At 41.1% G+C, this 27,012-nt stretch overlaps 2 protein-coding genes across 2 annotated transcripts in view; one reads left to right on the top strand and one right to left on the bottom strand.

Annotated features, from left to right (window-relative positions):
• UTP20 (UTP20 small subunit processome component) overlaps positions 1–39 on the bottom strand; it is a 76,277-nt gene extending 76,238 nt beyond the window's left edge. Inside the window, 1 exon segment of the mRNA XM_005421668.2 lies at positions 16–39. Coding sequence (XP_005421725.2) covers positions 16–39 — 24 coding nt within the window.
• Positions 40–239: 200 nt separating this feature from the next.
• Positions 240–25,588, top strand: SLC5A8 (solute carrier family 5 member 8). Its single transcript, XM_005421620.1, has 15 exons — positions 240–572; positions 2,665–2,730; positions 6,627–6,678; positions 8,183–8,250; positions 9,122–9,276; positions 10,677–10,817; positions 14,801–14,930; positions 16,339–16,373; positions 17,640–17,836; positions 19,142–19,209; positions 19,527–19,613; positions 20,736–20,929; positions 22,102–22,205; positions 23,904–23,989; positions 25,457–25,588. The coding sequence occupies exons 1-15, from the start codon at positions 240–242 to the stop codon at positions 25,586–25,588; spliced, it is 1,848 nt and encodes a 615-aa protein (XP_005421677.1).
• Positions 25,589–27,012: the final 1,424 nt, after the last annotated feature.

The following is a 27,012-nucleotide window of genomic DNA, read 5'->3' as shown; positions in this document are numbered from 1 at the left end:
CGCAGCGCTCCGCACCTGTCCCACCCGGGGACACCGCATCGCGCCTCTGCTTCTGTCCCGCTGGTGTCACCGCACCGCGTTTGCCCCAGCCCCGGCGGGGGGCACCTACCCGGGGGGCCCTTTCCCATCTGCCTCCTCCTGCTTATGCCATCCCGTGCCAGCCCTGCGGAGGCAGCAGCAGCCCCTCTGATTTTGGGGAAGATTATTGATTCCAAGCTTGAGTGAGTTTCTCCGGTAGAATGGGGCGCTTCACCGTGTGGGACTATGTGGTCTTTGCGGCTATGCTGCTCATCTCGGCCATCATTGGCATCTACTACGCCTTCGTGGGAGGAGGGCAGAAGACATCAAAGGACTTCCTCATGGCAGGGCGCAGCATGAGTGCCCTCCCGGTGGCACTCTCCCTCACCGCCAGCTTCATGTCAGCCGTCACGGTGCTGGGCACCCCTGCTGAGATCTATCGCTATGGTGCCATCTTCTGCATCTTTGCCATCACCTACGGCCTGGTGGTGCTGTGCAGTGCTGAGATCTTCCTGCCTGTCTTCTACAAGCTGGGCATTACCAGCACCTATGAGGTAAGGTAGAGTGGGAAGAAGCCCTCCCCAGCTTTTAGGGAGCTGGGAGGCTTTTCATCCCTACTTTCTACATGTCTGCCCTCCACCTTCTCTTCCCCCAAATTTCCTGCACTCTGGGCTGTCCTATGTCACAACACTCCTGAGAGCAGGCTGCAGCCCTCTCTGTCCCCAAGTCTGCCCGTGCTGTCTCTGCAGGCAGGTGATGCTCAACCCTGCTGCCGTAGCTCAGGAGCTGTGTATCATACCAGATTTATTTCCTCATGCCAGATACTCAGTTCAGTAGGTGGAGTAATCCTAATGCAGATTGGATGGTGACATGTCATTAATCATCTGTAATTAGTATACCCAAAGCAGAGCACAAAAGCATCTACTATAGTAATCAGAGTTATCGCATCACATCACACTCCCTCCAGATTGATTTTTAAGCTTAGGTGCAACCACAAAGTCACCCTTTGGCAGAGTATGTATTTGTGCTGTTCCTAGAGATTTTGAAGAGACTCTTTGTCACCTGAGGCTGTTTACACTACTGAATGTCTTCTCCCGCATGGTTATACAAGGAGGTCAGCAAATGCTCTCTGTCTGTGGAAGTTTTCTTACTTCCACCAAAATAAGGCTGAGCTGGTTTTAAGCACAGCATGCAAGTTAAAGTTATAGCCATCAGCACAGAGAGAGCTGGGGTAGGGGGATAATCACAGGTCAAGTCTGACAGTTTTGGGATGGGGAAGCATCTGGTCAGTGCTTTCTTCTGATTCAAAATGTCCATGCAACCTGTTTATTTTCCTGCATGGAGATAGTTCCTAGCTGCAGATTTGGAAGAAAACTGCTCATTTTGCAGAGGACTTTGGGAAAGGAGCATCAGTGCAGGTGAAAGTCCTTGACTGGCTACTTTGGTCTTTAGCATTTTATTACACTGAACAGAGACATTGCAGTACTGGAGGCTGAAAACAAGATTTCTGTTAGTGAATTGAGATAAGAATTCACCAACAGAAATATCTGGTGTCTTCCAGTGTATTTTAATCTACTAATCTTTGGACTGTCATGATGATACTTAAATAGGGCTCTTTTAAATAAAGGCTTATGATCATGACTGGAAACTCACTGATTATCTTGGCATTGAATCAGTAATGCACCCATAAAAGACATATCTTCTTTTTCTGGACAGAGTCCAGATTTTTAACAACCTTTTGTGTCTGTCCGGGGGTTCAAGACTGCTTCCTTGTGTGGACATGCTTACAGATCACATTTTAAATGCTGAGTTCGTGAGTGAACCTTTTGAGGTGCTTCAGTGTTTATCCATGTTGATTGGACAGATTTGTCAGGCAAATGAGATTTCTTTTGTACGGCCACACACCGAGAGGGTTTTTAGGACAGATGGTGGTAAGAAATCTGTTCTACGGCATGACAGATTAATTTAGAGGTTGTGCTGTCCAGCCTTGATAGAAAAGGATAAATTTCACAAAAGGATAAATTTTGATTTATCAGTGGAATATATCAGGCTGCATTGGGCAGTGCAGAAGGTGAGGTTAACATGGGGAGAAGCTGCTAACCACTGAAAATCTTTTGCCCTCTCTTGCAGCAGTTCAGATGGACACACATAATGCCAGAGTTTCCACACTGACTAAGATGTAGGAATAGTGACAATATTTTCTTTTTATCTCTAATTTCACAAAATTAGTGGGCTCTATTTTTTGGCTGCTGTGTTATTGTCAACTCTTAGGTCTCCCTGTGCAGAGTCAAGAGTTGGACTTGACTACTCTTGTGTATCTTTGTTCCTTTCAACTCAGCATATTTAGTGATTCTGTGATAATATGTTCTAGTCTTTTCTGTAGACACCCTTGTATAGTGACTAACTTATGTCTTCACTTGTTTGTGTGTTATTACCCACTGGTGAAGTCTGTAAAGAAAACCAGATGAAAGAGATATCAAACCAGTTGAAAGAGATATCAAACAAGGGGACTCTAGGAGTTTTGGCCATTCATGAAAATGTAAAAACTACACTCTGCTCTTTCTGTATTGCATATCGCTTCATTCCAGTCCTATCAATAATGCCAAATTTCAATATAAGCATTTGTTTTTTCTTCTTTTTTTGCAGTATTTAGAACTTCGATTTAATAAATATCTACGCCTCTGTGGAACGGTCCTTTTCATAATACAAACGGCAAGTACACGTGAAAGCTGTTCAGTGGTCCTCGGAGCCACTGGAATTATTTGTTTGGGTGTAACTGGCTGTTTTCTCTGAGCAGCTGATGAGGTTATCACAGTGCCTGGGTGGCTGGGAGCAAGAGAAACAAACCTCTTTCTGCTGCACAGCAGTGGGGTGGGGAGTGGGTGCTGGGCTACCTGCCTCCTGGGTCTCTGTGGGCACTGTTGAATACCCAGAGCAGTCACTTGACATCAGCACCTTGCCAAGAGACAAGTGACCCTTCACTACAGGGTAGCAGTGTGAAGAGCAGTCATTTACTTGCCTGCTGGAGAAACCTGCCATGAGTTCAAAATGCAAACGTGTGCCAGTTATCCACCTCTGCTGGGTGGATTCTCAGAGTCTGACTAATTCTCAAGGGTCAGTAAGAGGTGACAAAAAAGGCTGTCAGGAACTGTCATTTACTTACTGCACAAGGGTTTGCACCACCACCACCACTGGAAAAACCTTAGGTGTCTGTCTGCAAACTGAGAATTAGAAGATTACTGCCCTGGGGCATGTTAAACTAAAGCAATCTCTTAAATTATTGTTGGTACAGTTTGCTGTATCTGGCCCTTTCAAAGAGTCAGTACAGGACCACAGCTTCTAAATGTCAGTGAGCATATGTCAAATGCACCAGAACCAAAATGTGTTCTTTTCACAGTTTTGAAGTGGACTTGTGGGTAATTCACAGTAAGAATGACTATGCAATCAGAAAGCTTTTTAAGGTACATGCTTGTTTTTGTCTATTTTTGTATTTTTTAAGGCACAACAGAAGTCACAGGGCAATCACACTTGCACCAGCAAGATAGTCCCCAATGCAGTGCTCATTACTGATTTGGGCAGTGCTGCTTAGCTGGTTTTTACAGATACACAAGCTCATGGAAAAAGTAGAGTGCTGGCATGTGTGAAACCTGACACTGTTTCACCAGCACATATGAAGACATCACAATTGCGTAAGCTGGAAGAGCTAAGCATAATCTTTGCCTGCAAAGATGAGAAAAATAATTCTGTTATTTTAAGCAACTTAAATACATGCTCAAGGAAATTAACCAAAGATCTGTATGTGGCCTTCTCTGCCAAGCACTTACAATTTAACCTGAATAAATTAAATACTAGTGAGGAAAGAAAATCTCCCAAGATTTTAATGGTGCAATTTTAATTCTTCTGTGAATATTAATCTTAAAACGAGGTAAAGGAAAGGATTTATAATAATACAACCAAAAAAGATTGTATCTGAAGATTGTATCAGTCCTATTTAAATTGACACAAAAATGTGATCATAGTTGTGACAAATTTTAATTTCTGATGATTCAAGGCTTCTGGCACTTATTCACTGTGTATAAGAAAGGCACAAGTTCTCATGCTGAATCCCTTGAATTAAAAGGCTTGAAGAGGTACAAGTTTGACTAATGGACTATTAGAAAGAAAAAAATTAACTTCATGATTGCATCCAAAGCATTGCAGTCAACAGCTAAATATTCCGATGGAAACCAACAATGAGTGCTGTATGTACTGGAACCAAAACTATTTAATACCTTCATTAATGACATAAATAGTGAGAGTGAGTTCACCCTCAGCAAGTTTGTGGATGACACCATGCTCAGTGGTGCAGCAGATTTGCTAAAGGGAAAGGACACCATTCAGAGGGACTTTGACAGACTTGAGGAGTGGCCCCATAAAGTTCAACAAACCTGTGTGCAAGGTCCTGCACATGGATTGGAGCAATCACAAATATCAGTGTAGATTGAAGGATGAACTTACTGGGAGCAGTCTTGCAGAGGAGAACTTGGAGATAGCGGTGGATGAAAAATTTGATCGAGCCAGAAAGTCTGGTCACAGCCCAGAAAGCCAATTCTGTCCTTCACCAAAAGAAGTGTGGCCAGCAGTTTGAGGGAGGTGATTCTCCCTGTCTACTCCACTCTTGTGTGATCCCCACCTGAAGTACTGCATCTGGCTGTGGGGTTCCCAGCACAGCAGATACATGGACCTGTTGGGGAGGGTCCAGAGGATGACCACAAAAATGGTCTTGGGGGTGGGAAACCTCTTCTGTGAAGAAAGGCTGAGAATGTTGGGATTAATTGTTAAACTTGGAGTAGAGAAGGCTATGGGGAGACCTTATTGCAGCCTTTCAAAGGCGGCTTATGAGGAAGGTGGAGAGAGACTTTTTACCAAGGCCTGTAGTGACAGGACAAGGGGTAATAGTTTTAAACTGATAGGAGGTAGATTTTGAGTGGATAGGAAGAAGAATTTATTTGCAACAAGGATAGTGGAATACTGGACCAGGTAGTTTGGGGAAGAAGTGCAATGGCCCAGCCCTGGAAGTGTTCAAAGTCAGGCTGGATGGGGCTCTGAGTTTTGATCTACTGCAAAGTGTGCCTGTCCACAGCAGGGGCATTGGACTAGATATTCTTTAAAGGACCATTCCCACACAAACCATTGTATGGTTCTATGTTTCAGCAGCACATGCTGACAGTCACTGTATGGACAGCAAGTCAAACATTGACTGGGCTAGACTGGTGTCAGGAGCTGGCTGGGAGGTGGAATAGGTAGTTTTAGGAGATATTCACCAGGGACTAATCAGGACTGGCAGCTTTCTTGTCATGCAAGCTATATATGAAAATCTAGACAGGACTCATGGCACTGAGAGAAACAAGCATGCACACACAGTGGCAGGGTGTAGCACGCAGGTAAAAATAACTATTTCCCCAATGGCCCCCTATCCTTTCCGGCATGTGCTTCTAGCAGGTGTGCAGCAGGGGATCAGGGCAATTAGGTTAGGCTGGATGAAGCAGCTTCTCCACACTAATTTCCTCATACAGCTAGAGAGCTGCTCACTCCCATTACCTCTTGGATCTGTCCCAGCATAGCCACTGGCCATATGGTAGAGGTCCACCTCGGGGACTGGCTTTGATCTGCTCAAAAGCCATGGCAAGTAATTCAGTGGTTAGCAATCCTGCTCTGGTTTGCTACCTGTGCCTAGGGTGGACACTTGCAGAAGGGCAGAAGCTGGCTGAACCCTGGATGACATCTGATTCTGTTTTTCCATGCCCAAGTCCCATCCCTATAAATCAGAAAGTCAGAAGAGTCCAGCCACAGAAGCTGATGCACATCAGCTCATGACCTATTGGTGATCCAGATGCTTTAAATCAAGACCACTGACCTTCACAGAAGTTATCAGCATGTTGGAAGCTGTATTCTCCTGACCCATGTCACAGCTGAACTTGTGGCAGTAATAACAGTGATAAAGAAGTAAACAAGATTTAAAACCAAATACAAAGAAATTTAGGATATCAGTGTATGAATCCCATTGTGCCCGCAAAGGTAGATAGACTAGCTCCTTGATTTGTCTGTATCTTTACTGTGGTTGAAAATATAATCGTGAATGGCTTTGTTTTACAGGCTGAGGGTTATCCTTGTAACACTATCTGTAATGACTAACTAATGTCATATTTTGTGTTCTTACTCACATGAATTATAGCTGGATACTGAAAGGCATATTGATCTCGAGACTGAGAAAATGATAGTAATAGATTCCTTGACAAACCATGTGTAAACCTCTTTAACTTCCTTTTGCTCTTGTTTCCTTTGCAGATTTAAAGGAATAAAATAAGTTAATTATAAAAGGCAGGAGAAGATGAAGATGGATTTTATATTTAAGAGTCCTTGGTATTTGTTTTAAGAACACTAGGGTGTGAGATTGTAGAGCTTAATAGCCTCAGACATTTGTCTTCTGATTGGAATTATTTGTCAACAATTATGAATTTAGAAAATATAGACTCCCTAGATACTTGAAAAGAAATCATGTCAGAAAGTTATCACCTTTCTAGGAATTTACATTTATTTTGATATCTCCTTTTTTTTTCCTGCTCTAGACGTTATACACTGGTATTGTCATTTATGCTCCAGCTTTAGCACTAAATCAAGGTAAAATGAGTATACTGTAACTGTTCCTCTACTGATATAATTTCTTCTTCATGTAGTATTGGTATGGTGGGGTTTTTTTGGTAATACAACACATAAAAATATAGTTCAGGGCTTGGCTGTGAAGTTTTTTGATGGGAACTCTGTAATCCTAGTCCCGTAATCCTTGCCTGTAAGGAATTACTGAAGAGATTTATGGGAATACTAGCTCTCATTTCCTCTACCTCTGATGCAATACCTGTAGATAATCGCTTATTCAGAAAAGTTGAGAAGGCTTAAGTAAAATTTTAAGGCAATCCAGCCAGTAAAGACAAATTTAATTCCTCTGGTTAAGTGCTATTCTTCAAGATGAGAGCAAGGAAAAGTAAATAGGATTTTGGGCTTCCTGGAACTGTTTAATGGGGTCTGTCCTTTTTGCAGGAAAACTACATCAACAGCAAAGAGATTGTTAATTTAAAATGTTTATTGTGATATTTACAAAGTTAAATATTTCCATTTTCTACTTCAGAATGACTCTTTGATTTGAAAATGAGCCACATTCATTTCTAAAAGGGCAAGAGCTTTTCTAAAGAGCCATATTAAACTTTTAATCTGACACCATCAATTTTGTTAATTTGGCAAGAAAGGGGAATAACAAAATGCAAATAAAAAAAGAATCATTTTGGCTAGAATCAAGTCACAGTTGTTCTGCTCATTAGATGGTTTTTTTTGCCCTGTTCATTGAACAAAAAGGAAGAAGAAGCCCAATTCTCTCTCTACTGGTTTCCTCCAGTGTATAAATTCCACAGGTTTTGTGTCTTTGATATTTATATTTGCCTTGCACATACATGCTAAACCAAGCTATGACTTAGCTGGCTCCTAATTAGAGTAACTTACGTTTTTCAATAATTTTGTTTCAGTGTTTCTCATTAGCCTGAGCTCTCTGTCAGGGAGCCCCCATGCCCTGCCTGGCAGCAGGTGAGCATGCCAAGCTGGGGCAGTGACAACCTGTATGTCAGCCACAGCACAGTGCAGCAGGAACATGTAATCCTTAAGAGAAGGAAGAAGAGAAGAAAGGCTTTTACTCTGACACATTTCTTCCAGGCAATGCTTGAACAACCTTATCTCTGTGGGGAACCCCCAGGCTGTTTACTTGCTTAAATCCCTGCCTAAGGGCTTGGTAGCAACTAAATAGGTGTTTCAAGGAAGGACATACATTTTAAAACCTTCCTGAGTTGGGACATACTGGACATGTTGTTTGGGAGTGTTCACATTAAAGGCAATAGCTTCCTTATTTTTTATCCTGAAATAAATCTCAACTTTTTAGCAGTTTCCAAATCTGTAACAACTGTTTCAGTTCTAGAACTGGTTAGGGTGAATCCCATGGTTTAAACACACTAATCTTTTCATTGCTATTTACACCTCCTACTTTTGCATTTAATTTATTTCTAACTTTTTCCAATAATTGGCCTTCAGTGTTTTGTCCCCAATGCCTCATTCATACTGGCGCTTATTCCCTCTCTTTCAGTCACTGGCTTCGACTTGTGGGGTGCAGTGGTGGCGACTGGCGTGGTCTGCACATTCTACTGCACACTGGTACGTGGGCGCCTCAGTTGAGAATAATTGGTTCCTTTCACCACTCACATCAAATATGGAATTTATGAAAAAGAAGCCTAATAATCAGGTTACTCCGTGGAATTACATTTTACAGGTGTAGCCACAGGACCGTATTCATCCAGGGACCTCTCTGAATGCAGAGGCAGCCTCTATGAAACTGAAATATTTTTTATGAGTGTTATGATACACTCAAACTTCTGTTGTTGCTGAAAGAATAGCAAAAAAAGGTAGATTTCCCTTTCTAAAAATTCTCCTGTGATTTTTCTTTTGATCTAGTAGGGTTTTGGTGTGCAATTTGTCAAACATCACAACTGTAAGAGTGTTGTGTGTTATTGAATAGAGCCACTGAAAATAGCCTGCCACATGAACAGATTGGTCTTTAATTCAGTGTTAATTGACCAAGTGTCTAGAAGAAATGATGAAATGGAACCTCAGTGACAAATTTATTTGCATATGGTGGATTAAGTAATGTTTATTTTTATTCAGATGAATGGTATACCTTCTGGAGTTAGTGGTACTTACTTATAGAAAATAAGATGAACACTGTCTGTAAATCTATCTTTTGATACAAACTTCTGAATCAGGTTATGTGGCGGAGGAAATACTGGATTAAACTATGTGTATGGCTAAAGTAAATCCCCTGCACTTCAAAGAAAGGCCAGGATGTCCTGAATGGCTTCCAGAATACAATTCCTAAAGACATCAGTACAGAATTAGTTCCATTAAAGATGAAGATTAAATTAATCTGTTACCCATAATACAGATGGCAATACTTCTGTTAGTTGAATGTGAGTGCAAAGCAGGAGTGCTGCTGCCTTGTTCTACCTGATACATGCTCTTCCTCTTGCAGGGTGGTCTGAAGGCAGTGGTGTGGACAGATGTTTTCCAGGTTGGAATCATGGTTGCTGGATTTTCATCTGTGATTATACGAGCTGTGGTGGTTCAGGAGGGAATTGGACACATTGTAAATGATTCCTACCATGGAGGAAGATTAAACTTCTGGGAGTGAGTTTGTACTTGCAGAGGATGTGCCTCTCTGTTCCTACAAATAGACCTCATGTAACTAACTGTGAAATTAAACTGCTGCTGTAGGAGGAGGACAGCAGAAGTTGTGACCCAGTTTCTGTATATTTTTAAACAAGCTTACCCAGTTTGAGGGATATGTTTTAGGTTTTACTCCATGCAAAATCCTGGAAAGAGAAAAACCTTTTTACTTTGTCAAGTAGGTATTTTAAGGATTCATTTGGGATTCCACTGAAAGAGAATGGTAAATAGGAGAGCACATTTGTATTTATAATTACAGTTTGTAAACAGCTGATTTGGCATTTCAGTGACTGGACCAAAACAAATGGCAAAATAATAATTTTTGCCTAATCTGAAAAAGAGAGGATTTTTTTTTCCTGAAAGAAAAAGTAGAAGTAGTTTTAATAGTATTTTACCCTCCATTATTGTAAGTAATCTTAGCCTAAAAATATCGCTTTAAAAGTTCAAGAATATTCAGTCTGGCAATGTTGAATCAAAGACCATTTCAAGTAAAAAATTTACTGTACCTTTGATGAATACAAGATTCTTCTGACAACCTTCACCCAGTGCTGTTAGTGAAAGTTCAGTATGACAGTATTGTGATTTGTCCTTTATCTATCAGTTCACAATATTAATCAGGTTATTCTGTAAAATTATTCACCAAATTCTTCAGTAAGTAATTCATCTGTGGGTGATTTTTTCTCCTTATTAACAGTAATTTATTTCAATCTCTTTGGCTCATTTGCAGTGATTCTACTGCATTGATTCTTCTCCCAGTCGCTGAGTTCACAGATGGAAAAAGAAAAGGAGTAAAGGATGTAATAGGTGAAATAATACTACAGTGTTCACCAAGATAAATATAATTCATTGCTATATTAAAAGTTTGATTTAAAAATAATAATAGTTCATGACCACCTAAAATCTGCTGTTTACTTAGAGGTAAACCAGCAAAATGTTTTATAAAGCCTCTGTCCACAAAGGTTGGGATTGTAAACACACCTTTATACTGGTGTTAGACTGATGTCCCTCTAGATAAGCAGGCACATTACACTTTTTACTGCAACATCATTTCATCACAACCATCACAAGCATCATACAACTTTACATAAGACTATAGTTTATAGGCAAATAAAGCTCTCCAACTTCACCTTTGGACAGTTCAGAGTGTTTCATGGCTCAGGATATCAGCTCTGAGTTTTAAAATTTGCTTTCTATGGTTTCATGTAAAGTTAGAGTAACTTAATGTTCAAAATCTGGCCAAATTAAGAAAGTTTGTGTTAGTACAAGCATGGAGAAATTATTTCTTCTAAACATTAAGGTCTTTACATATTAAGAAGACTTTCATATTCTGAATTTGCTTTCTCTTTTTCCTTTCATTGTAGCTTTGATCCCAATCCTTTGCAAAGGCACACCTTCTGGACGATTGTTATAGGTGGGACTTTCACGTGGACTGGTATATATGGGGTTAACCAGTCTCAAGTCCAGAGATACATCGCATGCAAAAACAGATTCCACGCAAAATTGTAAGTCTGTCTGCAGGTACTGTCTGAATTAAGCAGTGGCTGTTCTTTATGAGAGAGATTTTTTTTAAAGGAATGAGTGGGTATTTTGTCTGTATAAATTTCATTATAAAGGCTAACAACTTTTGCCTTCTGTTTTGTGGACCAGGTAGAAGAAATTTGGCACAGCAATTACTGGTATATGAATTACCTGTGTTGCTGTAACACTGAACTTTGTGCCTGAATTTTTCACTGCACCAGTATTCTCATATAGAAATAGCTGCATTAAGTTTTTGTTCAACCTAAAGATCAAATATTGTAGTACTTATGGTGAAGTCATATCAAGACAGTATCTTCACTACGAAACCTAAATCATTGGGTGGGGATTTTGCATAAGTAAAGACTAAAATATTTTCCCATAACAATGAATATAGGTGCGAGGAAATCCAGAAATGACTTATTCAGTGATAAAATTGCTGAGCAATCATGTATTTTGTGTTCATAATAATCATGACATATTTTTAAGGAACTAACTGTGGAAACTGGCAGAGGGTTATGTTTTCCTTGAGTGTAAACATTTCTGATGAGCCTTTACTCTAGAATGGAGGATATTTACTAGCTCTAGTATCTTATCTTTATCTTTAGAACCATTCCATTAGTTCACAGCTCAGGATTTAAGAATTACTAGTGATCTCATGAAAATAATTTATAGAAGAAATATAGAAACACACATCATAACTATAGTCCCTGTACATTCAGTCATTCTATAGTACAGTGATATAGAGAGAAGAAGCTTTATGAAGGCTTTCACTTCATAAGCTAGCAGAATACCACAAAATCATGCACCGTTTACAACTGAAATATTTTGTTCATATCAGTAAAGAACATCTGCCTTTCAGCCATTTGTGCTGCAGACAGGAATGAGCTGATGCTTGTTACCTGGTACATCTTTAGCATTCCCTGACACATCTCCAGCATACCAGGTCACTTCTCTGCAGTCTGTGGCCCATGGCTGGGTTCTAGGTTCTCAGCACTGCAGAGGCAGGAGGCACATCCCACATCTCCCTGGAATGACTGTGTATAGGAGAACAGATGCATATATTGTGCCAGATTTGTATGCCAGTCAGGCTGTTCTTCCCAGCACCTGCTCCGCTCAGGGCTGTGCCCCTCTCTTGGGCCCTCCCTGACCTCTTTGAGAGCAAAGACACTTCCAGAGTGTCTCAGAAGCAGAATGTGACTAGAGGGAATCTGACACCATGGCAGCCTCAGGGTAGTTTTTCTGAGCTGTTGCAGCAGCTTTTGCCAGGGCTGGAAGCTATCTGGTTCTGTAGGGGATTGGATGGAATTTATGCTGTCTCATTAATGGTTGTGGAGCCTTAATCAGTAGAGCCCTGTCCTGCTGGCATGGGTGGTTGGATTCTGTGGCACCTTGCTTGTGCAAGATATTTGCTCTGCATGGAGAAATCATTTTGCATAATAGTTGCGGCTTGTCACAACTATAAACACTGCTATTCTGTGGTGACTATCTAGTTCATATTCAAGTGTAATTAAACACATTTGGCAGGTCATGTTGTTGGCCTGTACCTCTTATTGTCATTTAATCTGTACACAGAAGTGCAAAATGTCATCAGGTCAAAGTAATAGGGTTTTTGCCCCCACGCCATTTACTGTAAGGCTTTTTAAGAGACAGCGCAGTAACAGAGCTCAGCACAGTAATCAGAGCTCAGAAAAGAATTCCTTCACAGATCCCGACTTGCAGGTTTTGGGAAAGCCTTTAACAGTGGCCCAAGAACAGGAATTTTCTCAGGCTTTGGGAAAGGATTTCACCTATTCAAGAAACATCAGTAAGTAGGAGCCCATTCTGTCATCGTCGAACAATCACTAGGCAAATTGAACATAATGCTTATATCTCAATGATAAGAGGCACTCAGAGCAGGAGAGCTACACTGTCAGAAAAATACGGGCTCCTAACACATTTTTGTCTCCTTTCAAGGTCATCAGCTGTCATATTTCAGTGTTAAATTCTTAGAAACATACTGAAACAAACAATTGAAAATAAGCTTTCTGCAGTCAAAATGCCTACTTCATGCAAACTCCACCTCACATTACTCACGTAGAATTAATGGAAACAATCTCCCTCCAACAGTGCTACAATTATTATTCCCCAGTGCTTAGTCATAGGGTGTACCATGAGCTGGGATGCAAATCTGAAGGAAAAAAAAAAGCTCTCTGTCAAACACTGACTCAGTTTAAAAACAAGAATTGCTTAAAAATAAGACAATTTATTTTGCTTCTGTGTGTTTCTCTTGACTTTCTAATCTTCACTACAGGCTCTAGGCTAATTCTTCTATTACATCTGTTCAAAAGAAATGGATTGATTTTACTCATTGGTTAAATTTTGTGCTAAATCAGTTTCTGGGTGTTGTATATCAAGATCAATTATCCCAGTGCAGGAGCAGCTTCAGCTAAGTAGATGCAAGACATCCAATCAATATGTAAGCATCTATGAGAAGAGAACTGCTTAATTTTTACTGTATTAGTTTAGAGAGAAATTTAAAGTGCTGTTGGTTGTGTGTTTAGACCACCTCCTAATTGCATATACAAGGCAAAAATGCAGAGTTTCCCCTACTATACATAAATCAGCTTTTATTTATATAGGTCTTTTCTAAAAGTTTGCATTGTGCTTGCCAATAACTTTTCTATCGTATAAAACTGATAGTTCAGTTAGTTAATCTACATTATACCTTTCTGAAACTGTCCATTTCAATGTCTAACAAGGCTTATAAAGTTAGGTTTACTTCTTTGTTCATCCTGCTGATTCTCTACAGAAGTACAAAGGCTGTTTCCCCTTACTTTCTTGGGAACCAAAAGCACTAAAAGCCCTCGTGAAGCATTGCAAGCATGGATATATTTTCACAGAAACCAAATGTCCTCCCAGAGGAGATCTTACCAATTGGCACAAGTCCAGGGTATGTGATCTGTCAGGAAGTTAAATCACTATCAGTGATACACAGATAACCAGGAGGCAACTGCTGGAAAGGAACGTTGTTTTTCAAGGCCTTGCTTGAAATGACCACTCTAGGTGAGAAGAGCTTTGTGACCCTGGAGATACCAAGAGATTTGTGACCCAAGAGACATTAAGAACTTAGAAACATTTGAGAAAACCAGAGACTTAGATGGAAAGCAAAAGCCCTCTCCTGAGCAAGGAGAACAATGTGTTTTTCACTGCCAGTAGAAGCTACCTGTTGTGTGGCAAAGGCAGAATTAATGCCTGATGAAAACACGTCTGGTCTCACCATTATCTGAAACTGAAGCTTGCATCAGGAAGTGGGGAGGTGATGGAGTTTCTGGATAATACCAAACTCCAAGTTGTTTAGTTACTAAAGAGGAGGCCCTGGGCTTGTTGAGAATCCCTGCTCTCTGGAAGTGGCAGCCAGAGGCAGGTCCAGACCAGGTCCCAGGCCCCAGTTTCTCATTGCTGCTTCCCACAGAGACTGTCTCAGGAGGATATGGGAGATTTGTAGCTTTACAAGGACAACTCCAGCATTGTGTAAGCATGATACTACAGCTCCAGAGGCAAAGGAATGCTGGTGCTGACTATAAGGTATCCCACACTTGGATCTGGGGCACCCCACCTTACAAATCTGCTTGGGGTTTGTCAAGGGATGTGGCATGGGGGAAAGAGCATCCTCTGGCCTGCTGTTTGCAATGTACAGCTCGTACACATGATGAAATGTGGGATTGCTCTAGCACTCCCATCATCTCCATTGTCAGGGGACAAGTGCTCAGACAGTGACGCCAAAACCAGAAGTGTCATTTGTACATGTAGAAATATGACCTCTCTCCAGGTGAAATGCTGGGAGTTGTATGGTGACTCCCTTGCTGGCAGGCAGCCGCTGACCAGGGGTCTCCTTAGTGTAGGTGCAAGCACTTCCTTGCTTGGCCCTGGAAGGGTCTTTGGTAGGATGTTGAGCTCTAACGTGGTGTTTCCATGTGTCTTGGTGCAGGTCCCTCTACATCAACCTCGTGGGACTCTGGGCAATCCTGGTCTGTGCCACACTGTGTGGGTTGGCCCTCTACTCCATCTACAAAGACTGTGACCCATGGACAGCCAAACAGGTGTCGGCACTCGACCAGGTACAGCCCCACATCTTGGGGGAGGTGGTGGGAGGATATCCTTCCTCTGCAGCCATAATAACCAGACAAAGTCAGTTCAAGAGTCAGGGGGCTGGAAATAGTGACATGATGGAATCTTGTGTCAGGGTGAGACTGCAGTTTCTGGATCTGCAAGTCCCTCAGCACTTGGTAAGGTGGGCAGCAGGGAGAGCTGCAATGTGGGAGAGCTCTCAGTACACCCACCTCTGCAAATATGTGGGTTTTTCACTCAAAATGGGTTCAGGAGTGCCAGCATTGCATCAAACTGCTTTGAAGAGAAGTGAGGGGAAGAGAGCAGCAGTGCCCTTGTGAGTGACTGTGGGTCCTGGTGCGCTGCTTTGTGTCATCCAACCCAAATTCCCCTGGACTGACAAAGGCAAAATCCTTCTCAGATTCAAACCATACTTGTGCCCAAAGCACACACCTGGAGGAAGGCCATCAGCAGGCAGCTCTTTGCTAGTGATGGTGAATCCTTCCCTCCTGCAGAGGAGAGATGGGCAGTCAGACTGTGCTGCAGAGGAACCACCTCACCACTGATGATGACCTCTCCCTAAATAGATCTTGAGCGGCAGCTTTACCTGAGGAACAAGAGATCTTGGCAGCCCATAGACTGGCCAGAGCCAGGGCCCAAGGAAGTCAAATAAGTTTTATTTGTGTGTTTAAGTCTAAGATAATTACAGGCTCTGGATAATACTCCAGTGGACAGTAGCTGGAAAGCCAGGACAGACAGTGGAGCACCTGAGGCAGGACAACTTCCTCTTTAAGAGTAAAGTAAAATAAGACCCAAGGTAGAAACTGGAAGGAAATTAAGTTTTTCCTGCTAGTCAAATTCATTTGGTAGAAACCGGAAGTAAGACAATAAAAATATCAGCTTGTCTGTGAAAAAAAAAAGTGTTCACAGGAAGAAAATCTTTGAATTCCTCTCTCTTGCCAGCATTCAGATCTTGCAAACGTGAAAAGGCACACAGTTTCCTATATGGAAATTGATCTCAGGTACCAATATCTGAGTTTATTGGACTGTATATGAACCCCTTTTTGTGGCATCAACAGCAGAAAAAGCATCTGTGGCACCCAGCCCCCGCAAGGGAGTGATGTACAGTACAGACCACTTGCTGCCCAGCCCTAGCTTCCTCTACAGTTGTCACTGGAAAACAAGGTCCTAAGGGCACGGCACCCCAGCTAGGTAGTCTCAACAGATTCTCTGTAGCTCTAGTGGACATTTTAGCGTTGGTTTTCTCTGTAAAAAAATCAATAAATAGAGCAAGATAGGGCATTAAAAATTAGAACAGCTGGACAGAAAGAGAAAATGAGAAAGCTGTAAAAAAACAATACAGTGATAAGATGAAAAATTAGGGCAAGATGGTAATACTTCTTAATCTGAATTTTTCAGCTAATGCCATACCTAGTGCTGGATATCATGCGTGAGTGGGACATTAAGGTAATTTGATAATCTGGAAACTGCTACCTTTTCCCCCCCTTTTTTGTTGGAGCTAAAGTTGTATTTATACTAAAACATTTGTACTTATTTCTTTGTCTAGCTGATTTCTAGTCTTAAAAAAATCACTATGACCTCTGATGATGCAGCCTAAAAATCCATAGTTTCCAATATTTGGGTCCTAGGACTTAAAGTAGTTTGGAGTTCCCTACTAACAACATGAGGAAACAGTTAGCCACATGTCATGTAAAACACTAACAAATCCTTCTCTGTGCTTTTAAAGCTCCTCTGCGCTTTTAAAGCTCCTCTGCTATAGGAGTTTTTGAGTAATATGTGTGGATAGTTACACCAAATAGCTACAGTTGGGGAAATTTCCTATTGCTCATCTTTAATTTTCCAGTTTCAAACCTGTATAACTTCAAAGCCATCTGCCTTTCCTTACCCCTGATCTTTACAGACTTCTTTTCTAGAGTTCCCAGGCTTCCAATTGTCTTGAATGAATCCCATGAGACAACCACTATATATTTGTACTGTAGGAGACAGATTGATACCCTTCTATCCCATACTGGGGAGTGTTTGTTCAGCTTTCCCAAGGAGTATCTTTAAGGAACATTGTCTCAGTGAAGGCTCTGAACTATAGCAAATAGTTAGAAATGAAGAAACTTACAAATGTGACACCAGAATAATTTTTTTAATTCTGAATACTTGTAGCTGCATAAATAGAGGGAAAGCCAAAATATTAGTTTCACATGCTGAAGAAAAGCTGGTGGCTTGCAAGAGCAAGAAACACTCCAGACAAAGGATCACCTGGCTGTGCCTTAGATGTGCTGGTTTCTCTGATCCCACAGGGAACCTTCAGTAATTTGGTTTGTAGATGCCTAATTTAGTAGGCATGTGGTTTAGTAGATGCCTAATTTTTAGGTGACCATAATTAGATTATCTGAATTCTCCTCTGAGAGTGCATTAAAAGTAAACAGTAATGTGGGAATTTTACCTACTCAGATATATGCTGTAGATCATTTGTGAAGGTATCATGTATACCAGTAGTGTTTACAGCCTAGCTATATATAATAGATATTTCTATTCAGGTCTCCAGGTCCAGCCCAACTTTTCATCAGTATGTGCCTTGACTTCACCAAGGATAATTACTTTAAACAGTTTTTCTAAACTGTTAGCTGCATTCTCTGCAATAATAAGTTATTTAAACCTATGCAGCAGTTACATTAGTTTTCTGGCGCTGTTCTAGACAGTGGCAGTTTCTCTGTGCCAGTAACCTACCTGTTATCTATGATTTCAGCTTTTAAGATACAAAAAAATTGTATAAATCTTGCCTTCTGTAGTACAGTGTCCTCCAGCATCAATGCTCTGGCTGCTGTGACTGTTGAAGACCTCATTAAGCCCTACTTCAAATCTCTCTCTGAAAAGAAGCTGTCATGGATTTCCATGGGGATGAGTATGTCTGGAAAACATCTTTTCTGCTTTTGCTTTACAAAGTGAAGGTTTAATTCAGACCTTGCTTATGATGGTGTATGTCAGGAGTAAGTAGTTCACACCAGTGGGACTATGTTGGTGCAGCATTTTGGGGGAGACAAGATCAGCTGTGTAGGTTTTACACAAATAGGGGACAAGTGAGTTTAAGGAAAAAGGGCAACCATCTTGTTTGGTCTTTAATAAGGAAAGATGCAGTCTATCTGTTCAGTATTGATTCACAATTCTACAAAGCCAAATATCTCTGACTTAAAGACCTGCTATTTTTCTTTCATCTGTCAAAAATGAGAAGCAAAGGAAGCTGTTTTGTAATATTTTTTTAAATTGATATGCAAGCAATAGCCTAGTGTCCCAAAAATATTCCAGAGAACAAGAAATTTCACATCTTCTCTGATACACTCTCAGACTGTCACTCTGTTTAACTCCTCTGCTTAATGTAACTCAAAGAGAATCAGAACTAGAATGAGCAGATGGTTTAAATCTGTGAAGTGCAATTGTCACTTCTGCTACTTGTACTGTCTGTGACCAGCTGCAGGTGTAGCCCAAGAAAGTGTTTGTAGTAAGAATGAAAATACCTCCATCCCAGTGTGCTGTCATGTTGGGGCCCATACCAGGGAGCATGGCAGACTGGTGGGAGGGTAACAAGAGTGAAATATTGTCACCTGAGAGAAGTTTCTTAAACATTGCAAACAATGCTTATGCCAAAATTGTTGTTTGTGGTATCATGGTTGCCTGACACATCACAATGAATAGCGAGATTAACCTCTTGCTAGAGCAGTGAAACTCATCAGGGGCGGAGGTGGGAAAAACAAGTAAGCCAGTGTTAACAGCTCCTGGAAAGAGGCACTGTGTCCTGGTGACCTGGGATGTCCTCTGTCACTGTGCCAGCTCCCAGTGATCTGCCAGCACTTACTCTTTTGCTTCCTAGACTTTGGCTGAGAAGTGAAAATCATTCCCTCAAAATAAGGACAATGACACAGGAGATTAGCTGAGAAAGGTGAACAAGTGGGTTATTGCCACTATGCTTAATCCATGTGGCTGACATTTATTAACTAATTCACAGAATGAAGATTTCATCGTTTGCATGGTCTCTTCTTAATATAAACAGAAACCTGATCTTTTGGCCAATTGAGGCTTTCTTAGAAAAACTCCAGATGTTAGCACTTTTATGTGGGAGATGTTGGGGCCATGCTGGGTTAGACAAAAACTTTTCCAGTAGTGATTTTCAAACTTTGGCAGACTTATACATTGTTCTGCCTTTCACATATAGGCCTGTTTTATGGTGGAGTCTGCATTGCTATGGCTGCAGTGGCATCTCTTCTGGGAGCCTTGTTGCAGGTAGGTGCCAGGCAGCTTTTTCATGCCCATGTTGAATGACCCAGCATAGATTATGTAAGAAAATAATTGCTGAATACCATTATGAGATTAGTTTTTATTCTTTCTTGGGTACTGATGTGAAACTGCCCATGGCCTGTGTTTTAAGGATCCATGGCTCAGCCTGTGTTTTAAGCATCCATATATCAAATCCTGGCAACTGAGTACACAGCACTTTAAAAAGTCTCATAATTTCTTTCTGAACATCTTCTCTTCTTGTCACTTTGGAAGCTTTACCTTCCTTGCACAGCACCTGATAGCAGACTTTCTTCCTTCCTCAGGCAGCGCTCAGCATTTTTGGCATGGTTGGTGGCCCCCTTTTAGGACTGTTTGCCTTGGGAATCCTGTGCTCCTTTGCAAATGGAATTGTAAGTAGAAATTTAAAGACCTGTTCATTCAAAATGTATTGATAATTTTGGGCTTCTCCTTCCACTAATAGTTTGATGTTGGGCAGCAAGGGAGATGTCTTTGGTACTTTCCGTGAGGAAATTTCCCCTTGCTCCCTTTCTTCCTTATCCCAAGGAAATGACAATCAGAGCTGGATAGGAACTTGAATTTCCATCCCATGAAGAGATTTGGATGGGGGAAATAATCTGAATAAAAATGAAGCTTTGACAAGAATTTCTTAAAACCAGTTTTAGAAGCAGGGACAATGCATCTCGAGATACAGCTGAACAACCACTAGGCTCAGAGAATGCTGGCCTGTCTGAGCAAAAGGGGGTCAGGCCAGGAAAATGGGGTCTAGGCACTTGCAGACCAAACTGAGGTATTCTCAGAGTGCTTTCATATTGTAAAATTATCATTTCCAGATGAAAAACCTTTTCCATCAAAAAAAGGATTTGACAAACTTTGTTGATATTGTTTGTGGTTTAGTCTGGCAGGATTACTATTTAGTATTAGTAATTGTACCATTACTATTTACAGGTTGACTAATTTATTATAGTAATATTACTACAATAATATAGTAATATATTAATATTAGTATAATATTTTACTATTACCATTTATAGGTTTACTTATCACTGATCTTTACCTCTTTGCAGTTGAAAATTTTACATATATATATACTAAAGTAAATTAAAAAAAATTATTAGCTCTCAGCCACCACCCCACCTACCTCTGATGTAGGAGAGACTTTTTCACTAAAACAGGTCACATGAGAAAATTGAAAATCTGCTTCTGTATTTGTTCAAGGAGGGCCTCAAATAAAGCAGGATTTTCCCATATACCATGAAGACCAAAGTTATCCGTTGATTGTAAAGACCTAGTGGCCAAACAAAAAGAGGTGTGATCAGGAGCTGTGAGAAAACATTGTATTTCCCCAAAAGGAATGAAGTAAATTCCCCAGCACTTCCCAACTGTATATTTCATTTCTGCTATGGAGACTACTGTTCAGATTATCTTGACTATTTCTTACTCATCTAATTGATGTTTCTTTCAAATATCTTTTGCTTTTCATGTAAATCCAAGTTTCACTTTTTGTTTTGCAGGGAGCATTTGTAGGTCTTGTCAGTGGTTTCGTTATTTCACTTTGGGTTGGAATTGGATCTCAGATTTATCCTCCACTTCCAGAGAGAACCAAGCCACTCGATCTCTCAACTGTGGGCTGTAATATATCCTTAGGAAACTTAACATCAACAGAAATTCCATTAACAACGGTTTTCAGCACACCAGGTGCAGAAAGGTATATGAGTTCACCAAGTACAGTAACAAAGTATGCATTTTTTTTAAAGAAACATGAACATCTGTACAGTATTTGGGCTACTATAATGATCTTTCTCTGGTCTATCTACCACACTCTTTGAGATGCAGCAGTTTTCTCTGATTTTTTTTCCTCTCAGACTGAAGTAGTTTGTCTGAGTTATCCCACAACAGAAGTCAAAACAAATATTTCTATTCATCTGAAAAGCTTCAGCTCAATATTTGAGTTCAAAGGCTTGGACATGCCTTACTGTGGACCACAGTTTTAAACAAAGATATCATTTATAGTTATTGGATTAGCTTCCACAATCTGTCATATGAATTAGAGTAATTGGCAGTTAAAGGGCAGAATGCCAGTTAGCAGCTCTACCTACAGCAATTTATCTGTGCAGAATAGTTCTAATCAGTACATTCAGAATGGCACAATATACGGGATTTCTTCTCCTTTGCAACTGCCAAATATCTTACTCTAGATGATCACAGTTAAGTTTAACATGAATGGCAATACAGAGAACAGCAGGAACAGGAAAAAAAGCAGAAAAACCACATTTCTAGGGTTTCCAAATCCTTACACCTTAGAGCATTGTACCATCAAGACATACCCTGACACAATGGGTGCCCAACATCCGGTTTCATACACCACACCTCTTGCATGAGCCCTCCAGCATTGCTCCTGGCTGCTGGGAAACCCCTGTTGCAACAGAGCACATAGGGAGAGCAGAATGAGGTGTAAAGACAGTTGCTCTGTTGTTTCTGGCTGTTTAGAGCTGCATAGGGTTGATTTCCTTGTTGGTTTTTTTTGTGCCCCTTCCTTTAAATAACACCACCCTAAAGAAATTAATCCCTTCATCTGGATAACTAGAGTGTTCAGCTCTGCACTATATTCCTAGCAGAGACAGGACAGTCCTGTTTTACCTGCTCTGTCTCATGCATTGCCTCACTGTACTGGCTAGCCTTCTCTCTTACAAAGGAACTTGTTCTGCAAATTTTGGCACAAATTTTCAGTGCACGTATGATTGTATGGAGGTAGTTCAAGATTACCAGGTTGCTTGGTTAAAATGTATCTCTGAATTTATACACTGTCTGGAAACAAGCACTTTCAAGTTATTTTGGAACAGAAAAGGAGAGATTAACACTTTTTCTGCTTTATTTCAGGCCTGCCCTGGCAGACAACTGGTATTCCTTGTCTTATCTCTACTTCAGCACACTTGGGACACTCGTCACAGTAGTTGTGGGAATAATTATCAGCCTCCTAACAGGTACTAGTTTCAGAGTTGTGATTGAATGTGTCTCAGATCTCTTTTAAACTAAGATATCCTGAGAGCCACAGGAAGTGCCATTGCAAACACTGTGTAAAGGTTACCATCCTAAATCAAATTTCCTCCCCTCAGCCCTTCTGCATCCCACTCCTGGTCTTTGATCACAGCAAGAGTTACTACAAATCTCTAAGGAGAAAGAAGTTTCAGCATATTTTTAAACCTAAGGGGCATAAACAGAAGGAAAAAAAAGACATCTGTCTTTCCTGTTTTATTAGATCCCTGAAGGGACTGGAGGTTTAAGACTTGTCCCTGAACATGGCAACAATTCCGAGCAAGGAAATACGCCCATGCTTCTAGAGGACAAAAGCTCAAAATTTGTCTTTGAGTGAGTTCATAGCACTCAAGGGCTGTTGTCTGCATCCACAGAGTGCATGCTTTTCACCACATTCCTCAAGAACATGCCTAAGAGCTGCAGATCCTCTGCATGGCTATTTTAGCTTCTTTTTCAGTTTCCCAGTACTTTTGTGCAAAGAGAAAAAGTGGCTTGCCATGGGTAAGAATGTGGAGTTCAGTTCCAGCCCATGGCGTCACTACTTTTGCATCCAGGTCAGATGTAAACTACTCTTTTCATTCACCTCATGCATGGCAGAAACAGCAAAAAAGCAGCTGTTCTCACAGCTTTTCCTAGTATCCCCAGCCAGATTCATATAACAGCCCTCATCTTGGAGGCTGTTCAATTTCAAATTTTTAGATTGATCCACAATGGCTCCAGGTCTATGAAACTCCAAACTCAGTGGACAAACTCACTTACATTGACTTCCCTATGCCTTGCAACTAATAAGCACAAGCTACATTTATCTAATTTTATTCTTCTTTCCAGTTTTTAGATTTGCCTCACACTTTTCTTCACGCACATGCTCTTCCCATTGCTATAGTGATGCTTGAAAACAAATTTCACTTTTTACCTGGTAGGGATCAGGTTACCTATAGGCCATGAAACAAAGCATGCAAACCACACAACTCGCTAAATCCAGATGAGAAATACTCAGCCCAAGGACAGAAGCACAAAAGAATTAACCCAGTCACAATGTCATCCTGCTTCTCATGGAGCAAGATTCCATTTAAGCCTCAGATAGCAAGCAGAGCTAATTCCCAGCACCTACATCACTTTTGTTTCCCACCCAAGAATAGCTAATCTTCCATGCCTTAAAAATGCCCAGACATTCCATTAACCCTCATCCCCCCATCTTGAGGATGCTCTTAAACAATTCACTATAAAAATTGCTGGTGAGTTTGGAGACAGGAGTCTTGCTGATAGGGAGTTGAGAACTGGAGCTCAGGGTTCAGGGTAGCCCTTGGTGCCAGAGCTCCTGGACTGGCAGAGTAGTCCCAGATGCAATTTATTCTTTTCTGGTGATTGCCAGATTCTAATTTTTTTCCAAAATAGGAAATCCAGGGAGGATCTAGGAAGCTGGGAAATAGCTAAGGCATTTCAAATAGACTTTGAGGGATCATTTTATATATTGAGAGGAGCAGGGTATACATTTTTGTAAAGAAATGATCCCTAACGTCTGTGATTGCTTGATGGCTTTTGCTGCATGACTCTGTCCTGCTTGCCTGGCCTGGTGCCCATAGCTGGGGTCTGACACATGGTTTGCATGTGTAAAGCTGGCTGAATAAAGCTTGTCTATTTTGTAGGAGGACTAAAACAGAACACGGATCCTAAATTCCTGCTGAGAAAGGAAGATTTCCTGTCCAACTTCTCACGGTCTGAAACTGAGCAAGTAAGTGTAACTGTGCATCTCTGATTTAAATCAATCTTTCCTCCAGGGGACAAAGGCAAACAAATTTCCTGGCTCATGTTTTTCCGATCAGGATGAATAGCACCTGATGCTCCCTGATAGGACTGTCTGCTTTAAGGCAGTAGGAGAGCACAAGGCAGGTGAGAGTAAGGCAAGGAAGTAGTTTTGTCAAAGCTTAGCTTCAGTCAACAACAGAGAAGCAACTGAGAAAAGGGACAGTTTTCTCCATGTTTCTGCTAAAATACTCCCTAACTGGCCTCTGGGAAGCTACCCCAAGGCACACCTTGGACTCAGCAAAGCTTCCATTGTTTGTGAACATGTGTTCTCTAAGGCCAGAATTTTTTTGTAGCTTTGGCTACTGTTTGAGAGAAAACGTCTCTAGTCAGTGTATCTGTTTCCTAGCTCTTATCCTAAGAAAAAGAAAAGGGGAAATATTATTGGGTAATAACATTCATTAGAAGGGAGAATAGAGGGAAATTATTTTTTTAAAATAAACTACAGATCACTTTTCAATCAATATCGTCAGCTGAAAATTCAAGTTCAGCTTTGTTCAGTAGTTCAGGCAATAATCATATCTTTAAGATGGTCCAGCTTGCAAAATGTTTTTCCTTGGTACTTACAACTCCCTCTAGAGTGATGCTATGTATGTCAGCTTCTGGATAAGAACACCAGTGAAAAAAAGGGATATTCTACCATACGAATGTACTGCTATTTGCCCATGTCAGTACTGGAGATCACCTATCCAGTTACTGTCATTCACTGTCTTTAATGGGTCAACATCTGTTTCTACTATCTGGGAATTTAATCCCTGAAGTCTTTTAAAAAAGAACAAAACAATACACCACCCATATGGAAGCTAATGTCCACAGCCATATTTTTTTATGCCTGGAGTCAGAAACAAGTCTCTTATATGGCTAAGAGCTGAATAACAAGTGGTTGGAATCAAAAATACTGCAGAAAGTTGATGAGATAAAAAATCAGGGCTAACTAAGCAGCTTTCTGCACATGAGAGCTCAATATCTCATTCCATTTAATAGAAATGTGACATCAAAGCAATGGTGCGTGTTAATCTGCTCTTCCTGTCACAGATGGGGCAAGGATGAAGGGTTGGGAGTCAATAGCTCAAAGACCTGGTGGTGACATATCAGTAGACATGAAAACAGCAATTACAACTTTGCACACCCAGACCAATTTGCAGGACAAGAACATTTTGTGTTACAAGAACATTTTACACAATTAGTACCTTATGCAATACAAAACTTTCAACGCCCCTAGAAAAATACCATCCACTGCAATGAATAAGTATTAGTGCTCTGTCAGCAGCCGACATGTTTTCCTGCAAGGCAACCCTGTATGTCAGGCCTGACTCTGCTGGCCAAAGAGAGGTCAAAGAGAGGAGGACTCTTTCTTCTGTTTCACAGCATGGCTTTTGTCTTTTGTTTTTTTTAGCCAGAGAAAGTGGAAGTGTTGAACTGGAAACCATTTACCATGGCAAATGAAGGAACTGACAACCCTGCCTTTAGCCACATTGAAATGGATGTTGCAAGTGACAAGAATAAAGTGAATGGTCTTCACATATGACACAAGGCTGTGTTAGCCCATGAGGACAGTTTTGTTCATGTCAAGCACTGCTGATGTTCCTGTTCTGGGTCGGTTACCAGCTCTGCTGGGGTCAGGGGCAGGCATCTGCTGAGCTTTGTGGCACTATTGCCTTTGCATGACCTTGACATTAGTCAAGAAAGGAATCAGGTTTTTCTTGCCCTTCCTCACTCTCTCTGATTCTTGGTGACAGAGCCTAAAGCAATATGTGAAATATTTGCCTGATATTTTGAGCTTCCTGGAAAGTATCTGCTTTTAATCTCATTTCACCCTTAGAGTGAATTTTTTATTTGGAAAGAGTACTGTTCGCCCAGACATGGTTGTTTTTCTGGCTTGTTTTTTTTTTCTTTTTTCTTTTAAGGCTTTGAAAGTATGAAGAGATTAGGGCGTGGGACCTTATCAGATTGCAAGAAACAGTGGGTCTTTTTCTTTTTTTGTATAGGAGGTATATTTAGTACTATCTGGTTCTTCTGTAGAACCGATTCTGAGAGCATATTTATTTTGTTGGTTTTGTTGTCTATGTTTTTTTTAACCCACTTGTTTCTTGGCTACCTGCACCTTCTCCTCTGTGCTCGTTGCTGCGAGCTGCGAGAATTTGGTGGTGGTAAAGGCAAGAGTCAGTACTGTCTTTCCTTTCATGACCTATCTCCCTGTTCTCCTCTGTCTTGCCCTTACAGAGGTGGTCCTCATGAAGGAAATAATCTATTTATACTTTTTATTCAGTGCCATAGACCAGAACCACAGCAGCCTTCTGCTGCCTGCCCAGCTTGCTGGGCTAGAATTGTTCTTGCACTGGGCTGGGCACAGTGCACAGAGATGTTAATAAAGAAGTTTCTCTTTTGGCTGTACTGGACAAGAATGAAGGCTGCATCTGCATTTGCCACAGCAGTTCTCTCCAGCTATGAGCTGAAACTTTCTTAGTTCTTTGTGTTCTTGCAGCCCTTGTTTTCACTCTGGGGATTCATGTTCAAGGTTGGTTCAGATCAGGCAAGTGCCTACTGTGTTTGGCAGGTGTTCAGAGCCCCCTGCACAATTCTCTGGGATGGAGAAAGGATCACAGACGATGTCATATAGTGGAGGCTTCTCCAGGGCTGCAGGGCTTATGGAATGGCCTATCCTCTGGTGGGGCTGCCAAGAGAAGTTTAACAGCCCATCCACATGAGACCATGAACTGTGCTGGTGTTTTGGGAGGGTGAAAACTCCCATTGCTTTCTTCTCCTGCTTGCTTTTGGATACAGTGGGGAACAGACCGACCCACTGTGTTGTTTTTGTGCTTCAGACTTTTACTGTGGCTATACAGGAGTGTTTAAAACTCTTCTACAGCAGCAAAATTAAGCTGGCAAATTAAAGTCATTGCAGGAAAGCTGAGCTGTGATGCCTAGAAGGCAGTCATGCTTGGGAATCAA

This window comes from Geospiza fortis, unplaced genomic scaffold (assembly GCF_000277835.1).
Source record: "Geospiza fortis unplaced genomic scaffold, GeoFor_1.0 scaffold186, whole genome shotgun sequence".
Classification (NCBI taxonomy): Eukaryota; Metazoa; Chordata; class Aves; order Passeriformes; family Thraupidae; genus Geospiza; species Geospiza fortis.
Note: the sequence above shows the minus strand (reverse complement) of the source record. Positions and strands in the feature narration are given on the sequence as shown.